The sequence below is a fragment of the Manis pentadactyla genome, chromosome 12 (assembly GCF_030020395.1).
Source record: "Manis pentadactyla isolate mManPen7 chromosome 12, mManPen7.hap1, whole genome shotgun sequence".
NCBI classification, from domain to species: Eukaryota; Metazoa; Chordata; class Mammalia; order Pholidota; family Manidae; genus Manis; species Manis pentadactyla.
In genome coordinates this window covers 83,200,663-83,223,724 of record NC_080030.1, presented here as the reverse complement: position 1 = coordinate 83,223,724, position 23,062 = coordinate 83,200,663, and the positions used below count along the sequence as shown (strand labels likewise).

The 23,062-nt window shown below is 46.0% G+C and overlaps 1 protein-coding gene across 10 annotated transcripts in view; it reads left to right on the top strand.

Moving 5' to 3' along the window:
• LOC118913780 (melanocortin-2 receptor accessory protein 2-like) overlaps positions 1 to 23,062 on the top strand; it is a 38,225-nt gene that overhangs the window by 12,724 nt on the left and 2,439 nt on the right. For 3 of the 10 annotated variants that reach the window (XM_057489351.1, XM_057489350.1, XM_057489353.1), the window contains exons 2-3: positions 5,897 to 6,030; positions 16,416 to 16,515. In XM_057489351.1, the coding sequence (XP_057345334.1) occupies positions 5,904 to 6,030; positions 16,416 to 16,515 (227 nt within the window). In that variant the 5' untranslated portion in view covers positions 5,897 to 5,903. Of the gene's footprint in view, positions 1 to 2,145; positions 2,271 to 2,655; positions 2,773 to 5,896; positions 6,031 to 10,415; positions 10,433 to 11,413; positions 11,548 to 16,415; positions 16,516 to 23,062 lie in introns of those variants that run through there. The other 7 variants (XM_057489359.1, XM_057489355.1, XM_057489354.1 and 4 more) reach the window with 6 other exon arrangements.

Here is a 23,062-nt window from a genome sequence, read left to right as displayed (position 1 = left end):
TGGGCAACCGCGTGGAGTGCCTTTCTGGCTGTGCAGTCGGGCGTGTGTATGGGGTCACCTTAGGGTTTACAGACATCTCTGGGAACTCTCCTTAATGTGCTCGTCCTGTGCATGAATTGGCAGGCACTTGGAAATTCATCTGTCAGTATTTACCCCTTCACATGGAAATACAGGTCCAATGCCAGGAAAACAGCCCCCTCAGCATGTCTCATCCTGACTTGCCAAGGATTTTGATGAAGAGCCTTTAGTCACGTCTCAGGAGGCTCCATGCCCACATACATCTCCCTGACTTCAGGGGGGCGGACAGGGTTGTTTGACCTGTGTTCCAGAAGGAAGGAGAGTCCCCAGGGCTGGTGTGGGGTCCTGGCTCAAGGAGAAGGACGGAAGGGCTGCGAGTGTGGACAGGGGAAGGGCGGTGCCGGCCAGCGGTGAGAGGTGCCTGGGGCCTGCAGGCCAGGCTTTCCCAGGCAGGGTTGAGTCCCTGCTCCCTCCCGTCCGACGTTGGCCTAAAGAGCCCCGTGTCCGCCAGGGAAAGGCACACTTCCTTCTCGGGGCCTTGGGGGCGCGCTAGTGGTTTTTCATTGTGGTTGAGGGAGGCTGCAGGAGCTCAGGAGAGCTATCAGTCTCCGTGTGCTGCGCCGGGAAGCTTGCCTAGGATGCATCTCCTCTGGAAGAGGTGGTTTTACAGATGCTGACGTTATGGGGAAATCTGGCCCGAGGAGCTCTGCGGAGGGGCCGCTCGGCAGCGGCAGGGGAGCAGCCGGCAGCGCTGTGCCGGGCGCCCGTCTCCCGCGCCGTGTCCGGGGGAGCAGCGGCCTGGGGTCCACGCGCTGCGGGTGCGCCTCGGGCCGGACCGCCTCCCCTGCGCTGGGCTCGGTCCCCGCGGTCCTCGCGGCGCCGGGAGTGTCGGACCGCGGGGGCCGCTCCCAGGCCCGCTGGCCGTTCCCGAAGGGTCACGCGGGGCCCGCCTGGGTTCTGCAAAGCTCGGGAAGGCCCCTCTGGGCCTCGATGATGGACGTGACACAAACACCGCCCTACGACGGCCTTCTGTCTGCCTTTTTGTCCTTGTGCGTTTGATGGCCCGAGGTGATTAATGGGAGACTTGGATGGAAAAAATACTGCCTCGTGCACTGTTTCAAGGCTGTTAGGTGACCGCTCGAAAGGAGAGGCAGGCATTTTGTCTTCCAAGCCGATCTCTGGGATACAAGAGCACCCCTGTTACCCAGGCCGCCGAAACGGCGGCGGCGTGGGGGAGCTGGTCTGCCGTTCCCCGACCTCCGCGGAGAGCCCCCGACGGGCCGGCTGCGCCCCTCACCCATTCTGGTCTCCGGTCCGGGTTAGCGCTTTGCTCCGCCTTTGCATGACGGCCTTTCCGCTTTTAGGACCTTGGCACATGTGACTCTCTGGCTTCGGTTTCTGTCCCTCCCTGAACAGTCCACTTAGATGAGCAGGAGTTGTGTCAGGGAGAGTAAGTCGGGGAAACTCCCCCTCTAGGGTAGGTAAGGGGTTCGTATTTCTTGATATCTGACTCTTAGAGGGAGACTTGACTTGCCGGCTCCTGGCCGGCCCCGGGAGGGTGGTGGCGGTGCTTCTTCCTTAGCCGAGCGAGTCGCAGGACCACCTGCTGTCCCCGGGCCAGGCCCCCAGCTGGGGGTCCCGGCTGTGCCCAGATGTGGGGAACAGCACGGCTGTGGGGCTGCTGTGGGGCGTGCTGCTGAGGGAACGGAAAACACTCTCCCATCTTTATTTTCTTGATTGTTTTGCATACTTACTGCTATTTTTCTGTTACCTACTTTGATACTTAATGAAGCCTCACGCCTCCCTTTGCTCTGTGTATTACATTGACAGGGTGATGCTTGGTTTACAATGAAAATGATATAAAAGCAGACTTCATCTTGTTTTCCTTAAGCAAACTGAAGGATTATTCTTATGTTTTTGATTTAAGGGAGCAAATCGAATCCCACGTTTCTCATTATAACTGTTAAACTAAATGAATGCCTTTGAGTTTTTTATTATAATTTTATTCATTTGTCCAGGGCACATAGATCGATGAGCCACATGGTGAATTTGATAGGAACTGGCTGATTGCTCAGAGGGCTGTTGGTGACGCCAGAAGAACAAGCCTCAGCTCCTCCATCTGAGAAGCGAGCATTCTTCTCTTCTGATAATACAGTTCTGGCTTCTAGTCATTGATCTTACCCTGGGTCCTGGATACTCAGATTTCAGGCAACATCACGTTTAATCTTTACAGCAGCTCCATGGTAGTGATAGTAGTTACTGTTGTTATTTTCCTGTTCCTGGTGGGACAACTGAAACTTAGATCATTTTTTTATTAAGGTATTATTGATATATACTCTTATGAAGGTTTCACATGAAAAAACAATGTGGTCACTACATTCACCCATGTTATTGTGTCCCCCCCCCATACTCCACTGCAGTCACTGTCCATCAGTGTAGTAAGATGCCACAGAGTCACTATTTGCCTTCTCTGTGCTACACTGTCTTCCCCATGGCCCCTCACACTATGTGTGCCAATCATGATACCCCACAAACCCCTTCCCCTCCCTCCCCATCCTCCCTCCCCCACCCCTCCCCTTTGGTAACTGCTAATCCCTTCTTGGAGCCTGTGAGTCTGCTGCTGTTTTGTTCCTTCAGTTTTGCTTCATGGCTATACTCAACAAATGAGGGAAATCATTTGGCACCTGTCGTTCTCCACCTGGCTTATTTCACTGAGCATAATATCCTCCAACTCCATCCATGTTGTTGCAAATGGTAGGATTTGTTTCTTTCTTATGGCTGAATAGTACTCCATTGTGTATATGTACCACCTCTTCTTTATCCATTCATCTACTGATGGACACTTAGGTTGCTTCCATATCTTAGCTATTGTAAATAGGGCTGCAATAAACATAGGGGTGCATATGTCTTTTTGAATCTAAGAAATTATATTCTTTGGGTAAATTCCTAGGACTGGAATTCCCAGATCAAATGGTATTTCTATTTGCAGTCTTTTGAGGAACCTCCATATTGCTTTCCACAATGGTTGAACTAGCTTACATTCCCACCAGCAATGTAGGAGGGTTCCCCTTTCTCCACATCATCGCCAGCATTTGCTGTTCTTAGTCTTTTCCATACTTGTAATCCTGCCTGGTGTGAGGTGATGTCTCATTGTGTTTTTTATTTATTTATTTATTTATACTTTTTTGTTTTTATTATGAACTACATAATATACTGCATGCAACATAATACACAGCATAACCTTCTAGCAGGGGTAGATGAGCATAGCTGAGTTGTTTTTCATCAAACAGGAAAATGCTTCCTTAATCAATGTTCTCCAAGCCCTTTGAAACATAGTAACGATTAACTCCAGAGATGCCACCAAATCCCCCCCACAAACCCCATTACAGTCACTGTCCATCAGTGTAGTAAGATGCTGTAGAATCACTACTTGTCTTCTCTGTGTTGCACAGCCCTCCCCATGTCCCTCCCACATTATACATGCTAATCGTAATGCCCCCTTTCTTTTACCCTACCCTTATCCCTCCCTTCCCACCCTTTCTCCCCAGTCCCTTTCCCTTTGGTAACTGTTAGTCCATTCTTAGGTTCTATGATTCTGCTGCTGTTTTGTTCCTTCAGTCTTTCTTTGTTCCTATAGTCTTTGGGTTTGAGGTGAGTCTCTTGTAAGCAGCATTGAGATGGGTCTTGCGTTTTTATCCGTTCTATTATTCTGTGTCTTTTGATTGGTTTGCATTTAGGGTGATTATTGAGAGATATGTACTTATTGCCATTGCAGGCTTTACATTCGTGGTTGCCAAAGGTTCAAGGTTAGCTTCTTTAGTATCTTACTGTCTAACTTAACTTGCTTATTGAGCTATTTTAAACACTGTCTGGTCATTCTTTATTTTTCTCCCTTCTTATTCCTCCTCCTCCGTTCTTTATATGTTGGTTGTTTAATTCTGTGCTCTTTTGTGCTTCCTTTAACGGCTTTTGTGGGTAGTTGATTTTATTTTTTGCCTTTAGTTAGTATTTGGTTGGTCTGCTTTCTTTGCTGTGATTTTATTTTCTCTGTTAACATCTATTTAGTCTTAGGAGTGCTCCCATCTAGAGCAGTCCCTCTAAAATACCCTGTAGAGGTGGTTTGTGGGAGGCAAATTCCCTCAACGTTTGCTTGGTTGGGAATTGTTTAATCCCTCATTCATATTTAAATGATAGTTGTGCTGGATACAGTATTCTTGGTTCAAGGCCCTTCTCTTTCATTGCATTAAATATATCATGCCATTCTCTTCTGGCCTGTATTGTTTCTTTTGCGAAGTCTGATGATAGCCTGATGGGTTTTCCTTTGTAGGTGACCTTTTTCCTCTCTCTAGCTGCCTTTAAAATTCTGTCCTTGTCCTTGATCTTTGCCATTTTAATTATTATGTGTCTTGGTGTTGTCCTCCTTGGGTCCTTTCTGTTGGGAGTTCTGTGTATTTCTGTGGTCTGTTCGATTATTTCCTCCCCCAGTTTGGGGATGTTTTCAGGAATTATTTCTTCAAATACACTTTCTATCCCTTTCTCTCTCTCTTCTTCTTCTGGTACCCCTATAATGCAGATATTGTTCCTTTTGGATTGGTCATACAGTTCTCTTAATATTGTTTCATTCCTGGAGATCCTTTTATCTCTCTCTGCATCAGCTTCTATGCGTTCCTGTTCTCTGGTTTCTATTCCATCAATGGCTTCTTGCATCTTATCCATTCTGTTTATAAATCCTTCCAGAGATTATTTCATTTCTGTGATCTCCCTCCGGACATCATCCCTTAGCTCTTGCATATTTTTCTGCAGCTCCATCATCATGATTATGAGCTTTATTTTTAATTCTTTTTCAGGAAGACTGGTTAGGTCTATCTCCTTCTCAGGGTTTGCCTCTGTGATCTTGGTCTGTATCAATTTCTTCTGCCTTTTCATGGTGATAGATATATTTTTGGGGAGCTGGCGTGTGTGTTGGGTAAGAGAAAGTCCCTTCTTGCCAGTTTGTGGCCTTCCTCTCCTGGAAGAACAGTGGCCTCTAGCGGCTTGTGCTGAGCAGCTGCGCGCAGACGGGGCTTCTAATCTTGCCTGGCCACTAATGGAGTTTTTCGCACTGCAGTTACTGTGGGCGTGGCCTGCCTCAGGCTGTTGCTCTGAAATGGCAGAGCCGCATTGGAGGGGAAACGGCTGGGAGGCTGTTTATCTCTGTGAGGGGCCTCCGAGCTCCCTGCTGCACAGGGGGTTAGAGTGCCCAGAGTTCCCTGGGGTTCCCAGCAGCTGGGCTAAGTGTCCTGGGATGCTTCCGTCCAGCTGTGGGGTCCCTGTTCCTTTAAGACTTTCAAAAAGCACTTGCTTTTCTTTGTCCCAGGGGCGCTGACTGCGGGGACCCGCTCACAAGGTGTTACTGTCCTGTTTCCCTAGGATCCAGCACCCCACGCCTGGATGCGGATGTCTAGGGTTGTCTATTTATCAGTCCTGGGCTCCCTCTCCCTCCCCGCTCTGACTCCTCTCCTCCTGCCCAGAGCTGGGGTGAGGGGCGCTCAGGTCCCGCCGGGCCGCAGCTTGTATCTTACGCCCTTCGCGAGGCGCTGGGTTCTCACGGGTGTGGATGTGGTCTGGCTGTTACCCTGTGTCTTCTGGTCTCTCTTTTAAGATTAGTTGTATTTGTTGTATTTTCAAAAATATATATGGTTTTGGGAGGAGATTTCCGCTGCTCTACTCATGCCGCCATCTTGGTTCTCTCCCTCTCATTGTGGTTTTTATTTACATTTCTCTGACCTTCCTGAGGTCTTTACCTACTGATTTTCTGAGTGTGATCAAGAGCAATTAGAGAACTGTGTAGTTGTGGATGAGTTAACAGTTTCTACACTTGCTTTTCTCCATTTTGCAGGGTGGAGATGTCTGCCCAGAGGTTAATTTCTAACAGAACATCCCAGCAACCTGCATCTAATTCTGATTACACCTGGGAATATGAGTATTATGAGATTGGACCAGTTTCCTTTGAAGGACTGAAGGTTCATAAATGTGAGTTTTATACAACTTCCCATTGTAAGCATAATATGTATTTGTCTTACCATGTGAAATGCCCAGTGAATATTTTCCCTAAATACTCTATCTTTTTATAGAACTCTACCTGCAAAACCCCAGAAAACACCTCCCTGCAAATAAGGCTGATTGCTCAGGGATGGTATTACATGCATCACAAAGAACTGGAAAGGTTCTCTTAGTGGGGGAATGTGATTCAATATCATTTTCAAATTGAGATTTTTGAAAAAAGTACTGATGATTCCAGCTCTTCCAAACTGTATGAATATTTGGGCCATCAAAAATGTGTACAAAAATACAATCTGGAGCTATTATTTGAAGAGCCTTCTTCTGTAGCACACAGTCAGCAGCATCCTTTCAGCTCTCTTGGTTTCCTGGGGCTGTGGAGAGCCGTCTGTGCACGCTCGTAAGGACAGGCGAGGACAGCCTGCAGTCATTCCTAACTCTGTGTTCCAGACATGAAGTGTGTTTCATGTCCTTGGAGTGATTAATGACTCAGTACAGAGTGAGGTAGTATAATTCTGTGAAAGGTCACTCTAATTCCAGTCATAACTGAATGCTGACCAGCCAGCATGAAAAGGCATTTTTTTTTACACAGTGATCCAATTTATAAACACACACACCAGAAATAACACCATACACTGATACATGCACATATTTTTTCATAAATGCATAGAAAAGGGGCTAGAAATATATACACTAAACAGTTAACTTCTGGAAAAAGGAGCGAGATAGGGTAGGAATAAAAGGGGGCATTTGCTTTTATATAATTTTTGTTTTTTTTGTGTGATTTAAAACAACATAAATTTATTATACCACAGTTCTGTAAGGTCCCAAGTCCGGGTGAAGTATGGCTTGACTGGTAGGAACCAGTCCATTTCACTGCTGACTGTCTGACATGGGTCATTCTCACTGAGGCCATATTTCCAGGCTGTTGTCCCCCTTCAAAGCCAACAGTGTTGGGTCTTTGAATCTCTCTGTGTCTTCTCTGAAAAGGCATATTGTTTTCTAGAGTCGACATAATTAGCAGAAACGATGCCCACTCCACATCCCATCATGGTTATTCCACATAAATATTCCAGAGATGTTTGGCTGTTTTAGAATCTACAAAAATTTTAGGCAGTTAACTGGTTTAGATTAATCGGATACATTAGGAACTACAAAAGAGATTACAATTGGACATGCAAATATGGCAAAGGACATGCTTTTGTCCTTCGGTATATCCTGGGCACTGCCCCTCTGCCCTCTCTTGGCATCCATGATCCCTCACACCCACTTACTGCTCCCTTGCAAAGAGGGTTTTCTATTTCTTTCAGTTTTATCGAGGTATAATTGACAAATAAAATTGTCATGTATTTGAAGTGTGCTAAATGATGGTTTGATGTATTACACATTGGGAAAGGGTCGCCCCCACTGAGTTAATTCACCCATTCATCACCTCAGATAGTTCTCTTTATTTAAGTTCTATTCTCTTGCAGATTTCAATTACACAGTACAGTTGCCCGTATTTTAATTTTTTTTTGTCATTAAGTTTTATGAGTTCCCTTATATTTTGGATATTAACCCCTTATCAGATATATGGTTTGCAAATATTTTCTCCCTTTCCATCAGTTGCCTTTTCATTTTGTTGATGGTGTGTTTGGCTGTGCAGGAGCTTTTTAGTTTGATGTCACCCTATTTGTCTAGTTTTGCTTTTGTTGCCTTTGCTTTTTTTTTTTTTGACATTATTACTCTACAATTACATGATGAACATTATGTTTACTAGACTACCCCCATCACTAAGTTCCCCCCACATTCCCCATTGCGGTCACTGTCCATCATCAAAGTAAGATGTTGTAGAATAATCACTTGTCTTCTCTGTGTTGTACAGCCCTCCCCATGACCCCCCAAATTATACATGCTAATCGTAATGCCCCCTTTCTTCCCCCACTCCTCCCTTATCCCTCTCTTCCCACTCATCCTCCCCAGTCCCTTTCCCTTTGGTAACTGTTAGTCCATTCTTGGGTTCTGTGATTCTGCTGCTGTTTTGTTCCTTCAGTTTTCTCTTTGTTCTTATATTCCACATATGAGTGAAATCGTTTGGTACTTGTCTTTCTCCGCCTGGCTTATTTCACTAAGCATAATACCCTCTTGCTCCATCCATATTGTTGCAAATGGTAGGATTTGTTTTCTTCTTATGGCTGAATAATATTCCATTGTGTAATGTACCACATCTTCTTTATCCATTCATATACTGATGGACACTTAGGTTGCTTCCATTTCTTGGCTATTTTGAATAGTGCTGTGATAAACATAGGGGTGCATTTTTCTTTTTCAAACTGGGCTGCTGTGTTCTTAGGGTAAATTCCTAGGAGTGGAATTCCTGGGTCAAATGGTATTTCTATTTCTATTTTGAGTTCTTTGAGGAACCTCCATACTGCTTTCCACAATGGTTGAACTAGTTTACATTCCCACCAGCAGTGTGGGAGGGTTCCCCTTTCTCCACATCCTCGCCAACATTTGTTGTTGTTTGTCTTTTGGATGGTGGTGATCCTTAGTGGTGTGAGGTGATATCTCATTGTGGTTTAAATTTGCATTTCTCTGATGACTAGTGATGTGGAGCATCTTTTCATGTGTCTGTTCCCATCTGTATTTCTTCTTTGGAGAACTGTCTGTACAGCTGCTCTGACCATTTTTTAATTGGATTATTTGCTTTTTTCTTGTTGAGGTGCATGAGCTCTTTATATATTTGGATGTCAACCCTTTATCAGGTCTGTCATTTATGAATATATTCTCCCATACTGTAGGATGCCTTTTTGTTCTATTGGTGGTGTCCTTTGCTGTACAGAAGCTTTTCAGTTTGATGTAGTCCCACTTGTTCATTTTTGCTTTTGTTTTCCTTGCCTGGGGAGATATGTTCACGAAGAAGTCACTCATGTTTATTTCCAAGAGTTTTTTTCCAATGTTTTTTTTCTAGGAGTTTTATGGTTTCATGACTTACATTCAAGTCTTTGATCCATTTGAATTTACTTTTATCTGTGGGGTTAGACAATGATCCAGTTTCATTCTCTTACATGTAGCTGTCCATTTTTGCCAACACCAGCTGTGGAAGAGGCTGTCATTTCCCCATTGTATGTCCATGGCTCCTTTATCATATATTAATAGACCATATATGTTTGGGTTAATATCTGGACTGTCTATTCTGTTCCACTGGTCTGTGGGTCTGTTCTTGTGCCAGTAGCAAATTGTGTTGCTTACTGTGGCTTTGTAGTAGAGCCTAAAGTTGGGAAGCAAGATCCTCCCTGCTTTATTCTTCCTTCTCAGGATTGCTTCGGCTATTCAGGGTCTTTTGTAGTTCCATATGAATTTTAAAACTATTTGTTCCAGTTCATTGAAGAATGCTGTTGTTATTTTGATAGGCATTGCATTGAATCTGTAGATTGCTTTAGGCAGTATGGTCATTTTGACAATATTAATTCTTCCTAGCCAGGAGCATGGGATGAGTTTCCATTTGTTAGTGTCCTCTTTAATTTCTCTTAAGAGTGTCTTGTCATTTTTACGGTATAGGTCTTTCACTTTCTTGGTTAGGTTTATTCCTAGGTATTTTATTCTTTTTGATGCAATTGTGAATGGAATTGTTTTCATGATTTCTCTTTCTGCTAGTTCATCGTTAGTGTTGTTGCCTTTGCTTTTCGCGTCAAATCCAAAAAATCATTACCAAGACCGATGTCAAGGAGCTTACCAACCCTATCCTATGACCATTATTTTGAATGTTCAGTCAGGTAAATCGCCTATATCCATTTCTAGAGATATGTCTTGTTCTTTTGTTTGCAACATATTCCTCTGTTTCTTCATTTTCCTTGACTCTTGTTGGTTTCTGGGCATTAGTTAAAACAGCCGCCTCTCCCGCTTGCATCAGAGTGGACTTGTGTAGGAGATGGATCTTGCTTTTCAGTGCAGCCCAGCCCCTAGTCGTCTCTCAAGCTTCTGTGATTGTCCAAGCAACCTTCTTTGTTCTTAGTGGCTCCCAGTAGCTGAGGGTGTATTGAGACCTATCTGTGTCCCTCAGGGGAGGACTGTGGTCATCAGCCATAACAAATGCAGTCCGATTAGAGGCCAGACCCTCAGGCAGCAGCTGGGAAAGCATGTGCTAAACCCCTTCCAGGGAGATACTGTGAGATGAGTGTTTTTACATGCTGCCTCTATTCTCTGCCCAGGGTGTAGCCACGGAAAGGTGCTGCTGTGCTTATGAAGAACTGCTTTTTGTTTACTGTAGTCGGGTGGGACTGGAACTTGTAAGCCCCGTTGGCTCTCGGGGTCAGGAGGTCAGGAGCCTGGGCAGCAGCTACAGGAGCCGTGGTGCCAGCCCTGAGTACAGTGTCCTTACAGGGAGAAGATACCGGTAACGGGGTTTATTATTAGAGTGGGCTGGAGGGAGAAGGCCGGGCAGCGTCTGTGGATGCCCTGGCCCTGTGGAGGAGCACAGCCCTGATGGCTGCAAAATTAGAAGCCCGGCCTTCAAGCAGCATCTTTTAAAGTCTGTGGATAAAGCCCTTTGAGGGGAACACAGGAGGTGGGTGTTCCTGCCCACCCCCCTGCACTGAGCCCTGCAGGGGTAGCCATGAGGTGGGCTTTTGTACCCATTAAGAACTGCTTTTTTGTTTGCTTAGTCTTGGGTTCTCATGGACACAAATCCTGTTGGCTTTCAGAGCTAGATGTTTGGGGGTCCATCCCTCCAGGGGGAATCTTAAAAATGGGGCTCTAGATGTGTGGTCCGAACCCTTTCCTCCTGGGGGGAAGCGGGGAGCTGGGAATTCCCTCCCAACACTGCGTTGCTGTGCCGGGGGTGGAACTGACGGTGAGAGAGCCACTCAGTCTTTCTTACTGGCCTGATGTGGATACTTCCCCATTTGCCCGATGTGTAGGAGTCACCCCGCTGGATCATGTGATTCTTTCAGAAGGAGTCATGCCATATTTACCTGTGTCTTCAGCGTGTCCAAGGGAGGAGGGGCGCTCAGGAACCTCCTGACTCCCTAGCTCGGTCAGCTCCTCGTTCCAGCTCATTAAGTAGCTGAGCCTTGGTCCCCACCTCCCCGTCGCAGGAGGGAGGGGAGACCCGGCTTCCCCTGCGGACGCCGGGGGCCCTGGTGCCACTGTCTGCAATGGCAGCGGCAGGGCCTCTGCTGTGCGGCTCTGCGGGCCCCACCTCCGGGGCTCCGGCAGCGCGGCTGTAACGGGCTTCGGAGTTACTCATTTCCCGGACCAATGGCTTTTTATATTTGGTTCTGAAAAAATCATTAACTAAGTCACATATCTTTACTCTTGAAGTGAACAGTAATAATTAAATACCTTCTCTCATTCCTTTTTTATATCTGTTCATTAGTTCTTTGTGGAAATAAAGTGAGCACATGGAATCCATTGGGATATGCTGTCATTGATTATTTCATGGAAGGGTGTAAAATCATCCTCAACTTATTTTAATTCTTTCATCTGCTGCTTTTCTGGGACAACCATTAGGTAAGGTCACTTGCTTGTTAAGAACTTCATTGGAAACCAGAATGACCAGGCAAACCGCCATACATTTCCCTGTAATATGGGCTTTTACAGCTTGGTGATACAAATTTTATTTTTATGTCAGTTTGTTCTTATCTACCTCCCTTAGTTTAAGTGGCAAAAAAGACAGGCTACTGCAGTAATTTTTATTGGTACATTTCCAGAGATTATTGAAAATCTTCTTTGAGCCTATTACATTCTGGAAATTATCATAGCATGAAAAAAATCCTGCAAAATGTAGGCAAAGCATGACACATTACATACTTACTTTACCTACTCTACTATTAATCAGGTGTGCTTTTAGTTTTAATATTCACATCAGGAGAAAATGCCTGGGTGAGTCCTTACTGTTCTAATATAAGAGGTCTGATTAAAGTAAAGACCCCAGGTTCACAAGCCTGACAAGATATGAGACACAGAGAAAGTAAAAAGCATGCCACCTCCCAAAAAAACCCTAGACATGCAGGAATATAAAAAAGATTATGTCAGCTGTCAGACTCTGCATACTAGTATAGTCGCTTCCATTTAAAAATGCTATGATTCTGACCTTCAAGTGTGTCTCTTTGTTTTGTCTATCCAAATTCAAAGCCAGTTAGTTGCAGGTTCAAAAGAAGAGAAGGATGATATTTCAAGGGGAGCATTTCTTGAGGATAGGAATGACCATAATAGTTATCTTCATTTGCTTTGCCTGGGTTGGATAATACTAGGCAACCATAGCTACGTCTTTTGTTAGCCTAAGTTCTTCTGCCAGCTGAAGTCAAGAGTCCCAACCTTCAAGGAGGAACAACTTTTGGTGGTCATTGTGAATTCTTTTGCCCTCAGTTTGGACTCTGGTATTAAACCTTATCATGTATCAGAAGTGGACATATAACTGACCCCCAGTTGGTACCAGCAGAATGCACATTCATTCATTCATTGTTTCAGCACATATTTGTTGAGTGCCTGTTATGCACGGAACTATTCTAAGCACTGGAGGTACAACAGTGAACAGAAAAGACAAAAAGATCTCCTCTTATGGATCTTGCCTTCTAGTGGGAGAGATAGACAATAAATAAATAAACAAACTGTGCTAGATGGTGATAAAAAAAAGAGAAGGGAAAGGAGATGTGGGGTGCAGAGGTGAAAGTATAGAGAGTAGCCATGGAAGGCCTTACTGAGAAGAGAAATCTGAAAACAGATCTGAAGGAAGTGAGAGATGGAGCCATACGGTATCAGGAAAAACATTTCAGGAAATGCTCCATGGCAAGAGTGAAATGGAACACGCAGGAGCACAGAGGCCAGCATGGTGCCGGGGGAATGACTGAAAGGCAGGGTGGCAGGGGAGATGGAGTCGGGCAATGGGGAGGAGGGTTTTGGGACCTTACTGGTCATTATGGGGATTCCAGCTTTTTCCCTAAGAAGTCATCTGAAGGTTTGAGGAAGAGGAGAGGCATCTGGCTTAGGTGTCAATAAGACCACTCTGCAGTTGAGGAAAGAAAGGGGTGAGACTGGAGACATAAGACCAGTCCCAGGACTGTTATAATGGTTCAGTCAGCTGGAGATGGTGGGGCAGGGGAGTGGTGAGAAATGCGTAAAACGCATTAAAAGTGGTGTTGGTGGGAGTGAAAGGCTGATGGGATTGGCTCAAGAGAAAAATGAGAGGAAAGGAATTGGAAACAGTATGTACTAGACAAATCTCAAAATAATTTTGCTATAAAGGGAAGGAAGAAAACGGGACATTTATGAAGGGCTTGGCTGGGTGAGACAGAGTTTTCTTAAAAGAAGTAGAAGCAAAAGCCTATGAGCCAACGAGTGGACACTTACGGTCACTGGCTGCTGCTCTGAGGGAAGGCTGAAGGTGCATCCCCTTACCCTGAGCCGTCAGTGATGGCCACACTCCATGCTGTTTTCACACGCCGACATGCAGATGATACCAGACGCATACATGGATGAAGAAGCCGGGTCATCAAGGAGGGCCGCGGAGCTGGGGCTTGTGAAGGCTTGGAGGAAGGTGTATCATGGGGAGTGAGGTAGAAACGGGTGCAGCAGCCTCCCTGGTGGCCCCTGGCCAGGTATTTATACCACAAAGCTGAGCCGGACACATCAGGAACTTGACGCATCTGGAACCAAGAGGTGTGAGGACAGTGCTGACTCTGGTCCTGAGCCTGTCTTTCTAATTAAGTATTAGCCCTTGTTTTTCACACACCCATGAAAGGGAAAGGGGACACTGTATCCTCCGGAGGTGGGAAGGAGGGGACCGGGATGGGGCAGTTGGTCCTGTTAGAGCGGAAGAACATGCCAGTGAACACCGTAGTGTCACCATTTAGCTCCCGTTTCATTCCGTCCGTCACAGGTCAGGGTCAGGGAAAGTGACATTATGAAGTGTTCCATTTGGCGTTGCCCTGGGCACTTTGCCTCAGCCCTGTATTGCAGTGGTCTCTAAGTAGCTCAGTTTCTAGACAGGACAAAAGTGGCTGCTCGGCTCTGTGAGAAGCTCCTTTGGGGATTCCCGTGGCTCCCTTAACCCCTGGCCTGCCTGGAGCCGCGCTCTCTGCACACTCCCACTCTTCTTCCAGGAAGAGGCTTTGGGGAAGGCCGGGACTCTGCCGTCTCTGTTTTACTGCACTGCCCATGCCTATGAGACCTGGCGTAGGAATCAGACTTCCAGAGGATTTGGGTATTCTGGGACGAGATGAAGGTCTCTGATGTCCCCTGAAAGTGGCTCAGGGGAAGAAAGTGGCCTGGGGTCAGGTCACATGTCAGACAGTGAGGTAGAGGAAAAAGCATGAAAATAATTTGAGGGAGCGGTATTTCGTTTGCAGGGAGCATGAATAAACAGAGTCATTTAAAGCACATTGTGACAGCAAACGTGGATGCCGCGTTATCGAGGGAACATTTGCAAAGGTTGGTGGCGCACGGGGATCCACACCTTCTAACCACAGCCCTCCTTCTCCCCACTGTGCTCCCCCAGGACCTCATGGGAGGGCTGCGACCCTTCTGCGCCCCACATTATCGCTGCTTTTTGATGGGCTCCCTGGGCACTGGAAGAGTGGGGGGGCAGGGCCAGGCTGGGGGAAGGGCCCCCTCACCCCCTTCGGCTTGCCCTGGGCCAGGGAGCGGGAGGACTGGTGCGGATCCGGTCCCCATTTGCCATGAGAGTCAGCAGGATTGAATTCTCAGTTGAGGACTGAAACGCACGCTGCATGTCCTTTCGGAATGTGCTGAGCCATGCGGGCGGCTGGGGAAGCGCCGCATTCGGAGCCATCGTGGTCTGTGCGCTGTGGTCCGTGCCGTCGCTGGGGTGTCGTCACATGTTAGTTGTCACATGTTAGTTGCGCTTGCGTGCAAGTGTCTCTGGGTACTTGTCATTTTTAGGCCTTATTTCTATTACATTATAAGTTTTAGGCCTTATTTCTATTACATTATAAGGCAAGCTCTACGATTTCTATTCTTTGGCACTCTTGGCCCCGGGAATGATACATTAGTTTTGTATCCAGAGTGCTGAAGACATACTGTTGAATACATGTTTTTAACATCTAGGCAATAGTTTATGTAGAATGAAAGCATGAATTATGCAGAGTAAATTGCTGATTTGATTTTTCACTTAAGGAAAAAATCTTATATACATACAATTTAATTAGAATAATGCTTTGCATTTAAGTTCCAATCATTTTTTATTTAAAAATTGCTATGCATCCTCCCTGTATTCCCTCCCGTATAGGTAAATTTAGAATGTACTAGAAGATGTAAAATAATCAAACTCTGTTACCTCCCTCAGATCTGAGATGCTGTTGTATATGTGCCAGACTCTGTAAACAGTCCTTGTCATCCCAGAGACCTACACTTGGGACTGTTCCCTTGGGAGGATAAAGGAAGCACCCATGTAGGGAAGCACAGACAGGAGTTACGGGAGGGAGCACTTCAGTGGGGCACCGCACCCAGGCGCTGAGAAGGAGACGGCACAAGGAATGGGTCTTCAAGAATGGACAGACTTTCATTAGCCCTAGTTTGGGAAAAGTTGTTCCAGCCAAGTGAAGATAAGCACCCTGGAAAGGTGTGGGTGTTCGGAAGCTGTGGCCGAGAGTCATGGTAAATACAGGGACACATGTCCTCTAGTCTGACGGGAAACCTGGGTTTCACAGCAGGGGTAAGCCAGGGGCAGATGATGATACTGTTAGTGATAGCTAGCAAACGTGGGGTGCCATGTTCTCAGACGTGAGTGCTAATACATATGGAATCTCTTTTCACCTGGAAAAGGTCAGTATATTTTTGTTGGAGAGTTTTTCATAAAAGAGCAATATTGTCAGAGCTACATTAAAGTCAGATCATACGGAGGAAGCACAGGGGGAGAGGAGACAGGGAGAGTACTCCAGAGGCCATCTGTAGGTTTCTGCAGAAGTAATGAAGATCTGGGAGCATATGTGGAAATACAAAACTGGGTTAGTTTGAACCAGGGTTAATTTTAATCTTCATATTGCAAAACAACCAAAGACATAAGTTTTTGTTTGCTTATGGCTTGCAAAATGTCTTCTAACTAAAGACACTTCAGTGGAGTCGTAAGCACCTACATGGTCTGCATCCTGTCTTAGGTTCCTTCACTGGGCTATGAAAACCAAGAACCAATAATGCCAAAGCCTCTTACTGTTCCTGGAGTGGAAACCCAGAGCGACTCAGACTCTTCGTTCTCCCTCATCCCCTGCGTCTTATCTGTTCCCGGCTGACTGATGGTCAAGATCACCTTATCAGATTGTTGGCTTCCTCTCTCACCTCATGGACCAAAAAACCCATATTCCTTGAATGTTCAAGTTTTAAGCAGCTGTGAAATTCTAATCACGGTACTAACTGTCTTGCAGATTCCATTGTGATTGGATTTTGGGTTGGTCTCGCAGTCTTCGTAATCTTCATGTTTTTTGTGCTGACCTTGCTGACCAAGACAGGAGCCCCACGCCAAGAGTAAGTCTGGTCTGCTCCAGGGTCTGTTAAGCTCCATGGGAAACTGGTGAAATGGAAACAGTGTCCAGGCCTGGGGTTGCTTCCAGTGGGTGGAGAAAAGCTGCTTATGGATTCGCTGCTGGACCCAGGCACCTTTGGGTGGGACCACCTTCCTCCTGGTACTTGGATTCCTGCTTCCACTTCCCAAGTGTCCCCTTATGAACCTGAGTTCCTTGGTCCTTTCCTAGGGTCTTAATGCTGATCCAGGCCTGATTTTTATTTTGAAATGTTTATTAATTAGGATGTATATTCTCCTTACTCCCAGAAGAATTTAGTTGACTCACCAGACCAAAAACAATGAAAAAGACAACAGCAAAATAGGATGAAAACCAGTTTTAAAAACCCTTTCAGGGAGCAGAAATCGTTACTAGGTACTCAGTTGAATTGATGATGGACAATGAACACTGACTTCAACATTTAGTTTCCTCAAAGTAGGATAGAAAGGAAAATGCCAGGGAGTATATAGTCCTGATGGCAGAATGGAAAACACTTGTGTAGAGCTTTGGATTTATGGAGGAAGTTATTACATGGGTGCTTAAAGAACACTGAGTAACATCAGAAGGTTTTTGTTTGGTTATGGCTTGCAAAAAGCTCAGACATGTTTTACGGGATTTCTTTTTATCCCAACTCTTAACAAAGAGGGGTAAAAATAACAAATGTTGACTGTCCTATCCGTCAGTCCCAGCAGGCACAGATGGCACACTCAGAGTGGGTAATGAGGAGAGCTTTCGATGAAGGGACTACTCACAGTGGCGGCAGGGAGCAGGATACCCCCAGGGTAGGGCAGGGCCCGGGGCTCCAGCAGACTGACAGCAGTTACCACCCTAGGCCTGCAGGGGGCCATGAGGGCACCCCAGGCGTCCTCTGGAGAGGGCAGCTGAGAGGAGCTGTAGCTTTGGGCCAGGGGAGACCGCTAGCCCAGTGTGACCGCCAGGAACAAAGCCTCGGATTACGTACCAATACCTTCCTTTCCTCCCTCCTGCCCACCACCCACCATTGCTCCCCACTGGCTGAACACAGCTGGCAGCCAGAGGCTCCATCAACAGTCACTCTCCCAGGGCACAGAATGGGGAGGGTGGAGAGCCACCTGGGAGAGTAAATGGAATAAATTGAGCCCAAATCCTCATATTTCCCATGTGGCATCTCACTTAATCCTCCCAGCTGGCAGTAGTATTTGCACTGTTCTGTCTCACCACAGTCTGTTCGGTCTGCAGCCTGCACTTGGACTCTACAAGTGCCTGGGTAAGGGAACAGCTCTGGCCATCACTTGGCTGTTTTCAGACACTAAGGTTTGGGAAAAATTTAAACACATTTTAAATGAAAGGAAAATAACCACTTTATTCAAGCCTAAGGAGACCTATGATTGAGAATCTCTTTAACAGCCACTGAAAAGCCACTAAGAAGACAAGAACTTTCCCTCTTCCCTCTCCATGTCCTCACAAACATCTGTACATGCCCTTGCTTCTGTTATGTGGGTCTAGGAAATGGGAGACGATGGTGAGGATTACAGCAGTGGTAAGAGCTGCTGGGGACATGCTTAGATGTGGTGCATTGCAGAGTGGTCGGGGCACAGTAGCTCCTTTTCCTCAGAGGGGCAGAGGGGGTCTTGCAGGGTTCTTGATACACATTTGTTTCATGTAGGATACAGAGCATTTTACAGATGTGAAAACCGCAGCCCCAAATAGAACATGACTTCATGTAATGATGAATATTATGTGTCAACTTGTCTAGGCCATGGCACCTGGATAGGTGGTCCAACATTATTCTCAATGTTTCTGTGAAGGTTCTTATTTTTTAAAGGAGATGACATTTAAGTCAGTATACCCTGAGTAAAGCAGATCATCCTCCGTAATGTGGATGGGCCTCATCCAATCAGTGGAAGGCCTTCCTGTAAACAGAATGACCTCCCTCAAAGGAATTCTCCAAAAAGGAATTCTGCCAGAACACTACCTTCAGACTTAACACTGCAGCTCTCCCCTGGGGCTCCAGCCTGCCAGCCTACCCTGCAGAATTTGAACTTGCCAGCCAACATAGTCATATGAACCAGTTCCTTAAAATAAATCTCTGTCTCTGTCTCTGTCTCTCACAACCCTCCCCCCCACCCCCCTCACACCCCCCTGTTAGTTATGTTCCTCTGGAGAGCCCTGACCACACATTTCCTTCACATGTCATGGGGACTCTGGGTAGCTGAGACTTGCATTTCTAGTCTTTCAATTGACAATTCCACTACTAGATGCTTTCTCTATTGATGGAAGTTCTGAATAATCTCAAAGAACAGGGGTCATTGTGGCTCTATATACTTTTAATGAAGTTAAGGAGAAGGTCTAACCTTTTTTACCTTTAAGGGATAAGCCCACATTTTAAATGTGTTTTTTTTTTTGAGTCTGATGCAGTGTAAGATATGGCATTTGGTTGCAGTTAGAAAACTGAAAGTAACAGACAGAAAAAGTACATAAATGGATCAGCTAAAAAGGCTTTTAGTTCTTAGTAAACTTGACATTTATTTGGCAGAAATTTTCTCTAAAACAGACATTATTTTTTCCATTCAGCCAACTTTAATATAAAACAACCAATTTTAAGTTTGCCTGTGATAATAAGCATGAAGAATGATAAATCATTGAGAATAATAATAAGAACCTTAAAAATGTGTTTACCATATGCCAGGGTCTACTAATCACTTTATAGGTATAATCTCACTACATCCTCACAGGAAGATGAAATAAATCCCATAAATGTTCCAACTTTACAAATGAGAAAAATGGGGCTGAATCATTTGTCTGAGATCTTACAGCAGAAAAACCGTGGAGCCAGGCCTCAGACTAAAGGCTCTTTTATTCTGAAGCTCCTGCTGTTAACCACTACATTAAATTACCTCATGACATTAATTTCAAATATCCTTCTTTTATTGACCCAAAGGTACTAGAAAGCAATCAGATCTGTTTTCTTTCTCACATACTGGACCAAGCGTCGGTCTGGAGCCGGACAATTCTAGATTTGCTTACTAAGACTTTGGGCTGGATTCTAAGCCTCTCTACCCTTGAGATTCTGCATTTGTAGAATTCCAGTAGTGTCTGTCTCCTGGGGCTATTGTAAAGATTAAATGAGCTAATGCCGTGGAGCTGCTGGCTGACACGGGGCTCACCGTGGCACCCAATGAAGGCTAGTGCACCCTTTCATTGTAGTAGAAGTCCTGGTGAGAGCTGAGGGTCTAGTTAAAGACAGGGAGAAGCAAGAGGCAGCCATCCTCCCACTGGACAGCCAGGCCCTGAGCACCCACGCTGTGTCTACACTTGCCAGAATGTTCCCCATTCTAGCCCAGTTTCACCTGGGGCGTGTGGCTCAGTGAAATGGTGAAATGATTGTTCACAGGAGACTAAGTGGAGAATCTTGGTGATGGGCAGGAAGGACTGATGTGTCTGAATTCTGACTTGTATACAGCAGGCTCTCTGGGTGGTTGGTCATGAAGAACAGTTATGCCCACAAGTGGGGTATCAGGCAGTGTCCTTTTGGAGTATGACTCCCAACACCCTGATTAAGAAAGCTGATCAATTCTGCAAGTTCAAAATGGGCTAGTGCTGATCTACCACTTAATTTTATCTTTTTCTCCATGGAGACACCTCAGGGCAGGGCTGAATGGCTCTCTAGGATCTCATCCACATGGGAAGCAAATGTGTTTCCCTTTACAAGTACTAAGACACAAGGACGGCAGATGCCCCACCCCGTGCCCCTCTCCTTATGCCCACGCCCACAACAGACGTCACTGATCAACTGTGTTATCTTCCCTGCGTAGCCAAGACTTTGCCTCAGAGTGGTTTTCAAATCGGCACTGCAGGGGCCATCAGGAACCAGTCACAGCTTACCTGAGAGAGAACAGGTCCCTGGCTGGACCTCCATTTAACAGTGTTGGACAGCAAGAGCTGACATCTATTCAACTGTATAGAATCCATGACACCACAGTAAAATGGGCAAGCTTTTCCCTGAAGTTTTCACCTTGGAATCATATTGGCATAAGTGCTTCAATTCTGGAGTCACTGTGTACTCAGTGGCTTCTGTTAAGGGAGGGAATGTGTAATAATCCGACTAGGTTGTAAGACATTAACAGTTAAATCCTCGAATCTCAGTATAACACAGCAGATTTATCTCTTGCTCAAGCTGCATGCCTGCTGAGGGGTGGACAGAAGCTTCTCCATGTGCAGCTGCACTGTCTCCAACATCCAGCCTCCCGGGTTACTGAGACAAGGAGAAAACATGTGGAGACCCACCCACGCCTGCCCTCGGACGTGGCATCCGCCCCTCCTCTCACAGCTCGTTGGCCAGAGCTGGCCACACCCTCCTGGCCACTGGGCTGGGAAGGGTGATCTGCATGCCCAGGAGAAGGGAGAACCAGATATTGGGAGCACTCGCAGAGTAAACTGCAGAGGGAGAAAGGCTATTATAAAGCTCACGTCACCGTTCTTAAAAGCTTCTCAGCCCAAGAGGCAGCTTTAATGGGGATTATTTTTCCCATGTAATATTTGCTGTTGTGTGTGGGGGAAAAAACCCTTTTACCTGGATCTTTTATGGACAGTGAAGATAAAAGAACTATTGCCCCTGCTTTCTCAGCTGAGGAGCCATTTACTCTGTACGCTGTCTTGTTAAGGCACCATAGTCCATTATCATAAATCTGCCAGAGAGACAGAGTAAAGGGAAAGGCTTCGATCACATTTTTATGTTGAATGTTCTGGAGTTCTTTAAGAAGCCAGCAAATCCCAGGCATCATATACCCCCCTTTATAGCCTTTGTGAAGTGCTCCTTGTCCGGGTGGGGATGTTCTTCATTTAGGTGTGAGTGCAGGATTGCTCAGGGCCTTGTACAAATAGAATTACATTTTACCTTGAAATGCAATTTACCTGAATATGCACTCACTGAAGGATGGGTCTCTTTGTACCTAAAAGCTAAAAGCAGGAAAATGTCACTGCTTGAGGTCTTTGATAATGGCCAAGGCCACAGGGACTAGCTGGCAAAGTGCAGATGTAGTGAGTGGTTCCTGAGATTCTGAGATGTCTACCACTATCAATGGTTAGAGAATATGACTATTTTATGTATCGGATTCAACCGACACACCTTTGTTCAGGAGTTGCTTTTAATTCCTCATCAATTAAGAGGCATTTACTGAGTGCGTCGTAGCTGCAGCTGGTCCTGGACTCTGCTCAGGATTGTTCTCATGTCCCGACATCTTCCTGGTAAGTCAGAGCTATCAACTAAAGCAACCCAAAGCCACTTCCACACAAAGGGAGGGCTTCTGTTAGAAGCTTGCTACGTGAGATAAAGCTCTCGGCACAGGCTATGTCTCCACGAGTGTTGGCGGTTATCATCATCTTCTCATTCATTGTTAATCACAGAGCTTCACTCTTAGTAGGTCTTTTGTTGTAGCTTAAACATCTCTAAAAGGCCACTGAAAGTGGCTGCTGGGAATGCCAGGTGCCCACAGGCTGGTCTGCCCACTGCCTTTCCTGGGTTGAGCGAACCTGAGGACAGCTGCGGGCACGCTGACACAGCACAGCAGCCGGTGCTCCACCTGTAAGAGTCTGTCAGAAATCTGGGAAATCCCCCGAGGAACAACCCAGCGCATCACAGCCGTTTCCCTCTGACTGGAGGAGGGAGGCGTCTGCCCTCCTGAGCTGGTCCATCATGCGAATCCAGAGGAAGGAGCACATCGCTGATGCTGGAGGTGGCTGTGCCTCTCCAGGAATCTGGGCTGCGGCCCGCCTGCAGATGCAGCTGTTCGGTGCACACCGTGAGGGTCCAACGCCTGCAAAGTCCTCTGAGAGAGGCAAAGATGAGAGAAACCTCTGAGATGAGGCAAAGATGAGCGCAGTGGACAGGAGAGGAAGACTGGACACAGTGGCTTGGACGTGAGGCGGGAAAGGCTGCGTCTCATCAGAGAAGTCAGTGAAATACCGCAGGAGTGCAGAGCAGGGAGGAAGTCCTTCCCACTTGGAGGGCAGAGTCTCCACAGAGGCAGCGACATTTGACCTGGACGGTGAAAAAAGGTATTTGATTTTGACAGACAGAGGAGTGTGGAAGGGCCCACAAGGGAAAAGGAACAGCACGAGCAAAGGCACAGAGGGTCAGAAAATTGCACAGGTGCAGAGAACACACGACACAACCCATGGTGATAAGAAGAGAAGATCAAGACTCAGAACAGTCTGGACAGTATTTTCAGTCTGGCTGGTGGAGTCTGTGGTGTTGCAGTCAATAGATCATCCAAATTGCATTATAACAAGCTGAAAATGAGGAATACAAATTCTCAAAACAAATAACTTAAGCAAATGAATCTTCAAAGTTCAAGATTCTATCAAACAACTGTAATTTTAAAAATGTTAGGATGACTCAGAACTTTTCTGGTAGTGGTTCCCCATATTTTTAATTCTTTAACTATTTGAAGTATTTTTTAGCTATTAAAAAAGTTTTTGTGTTAATAACTGAGCTCCTCTGTGGTTCACGTACAATCATAAGTGAACTTTAA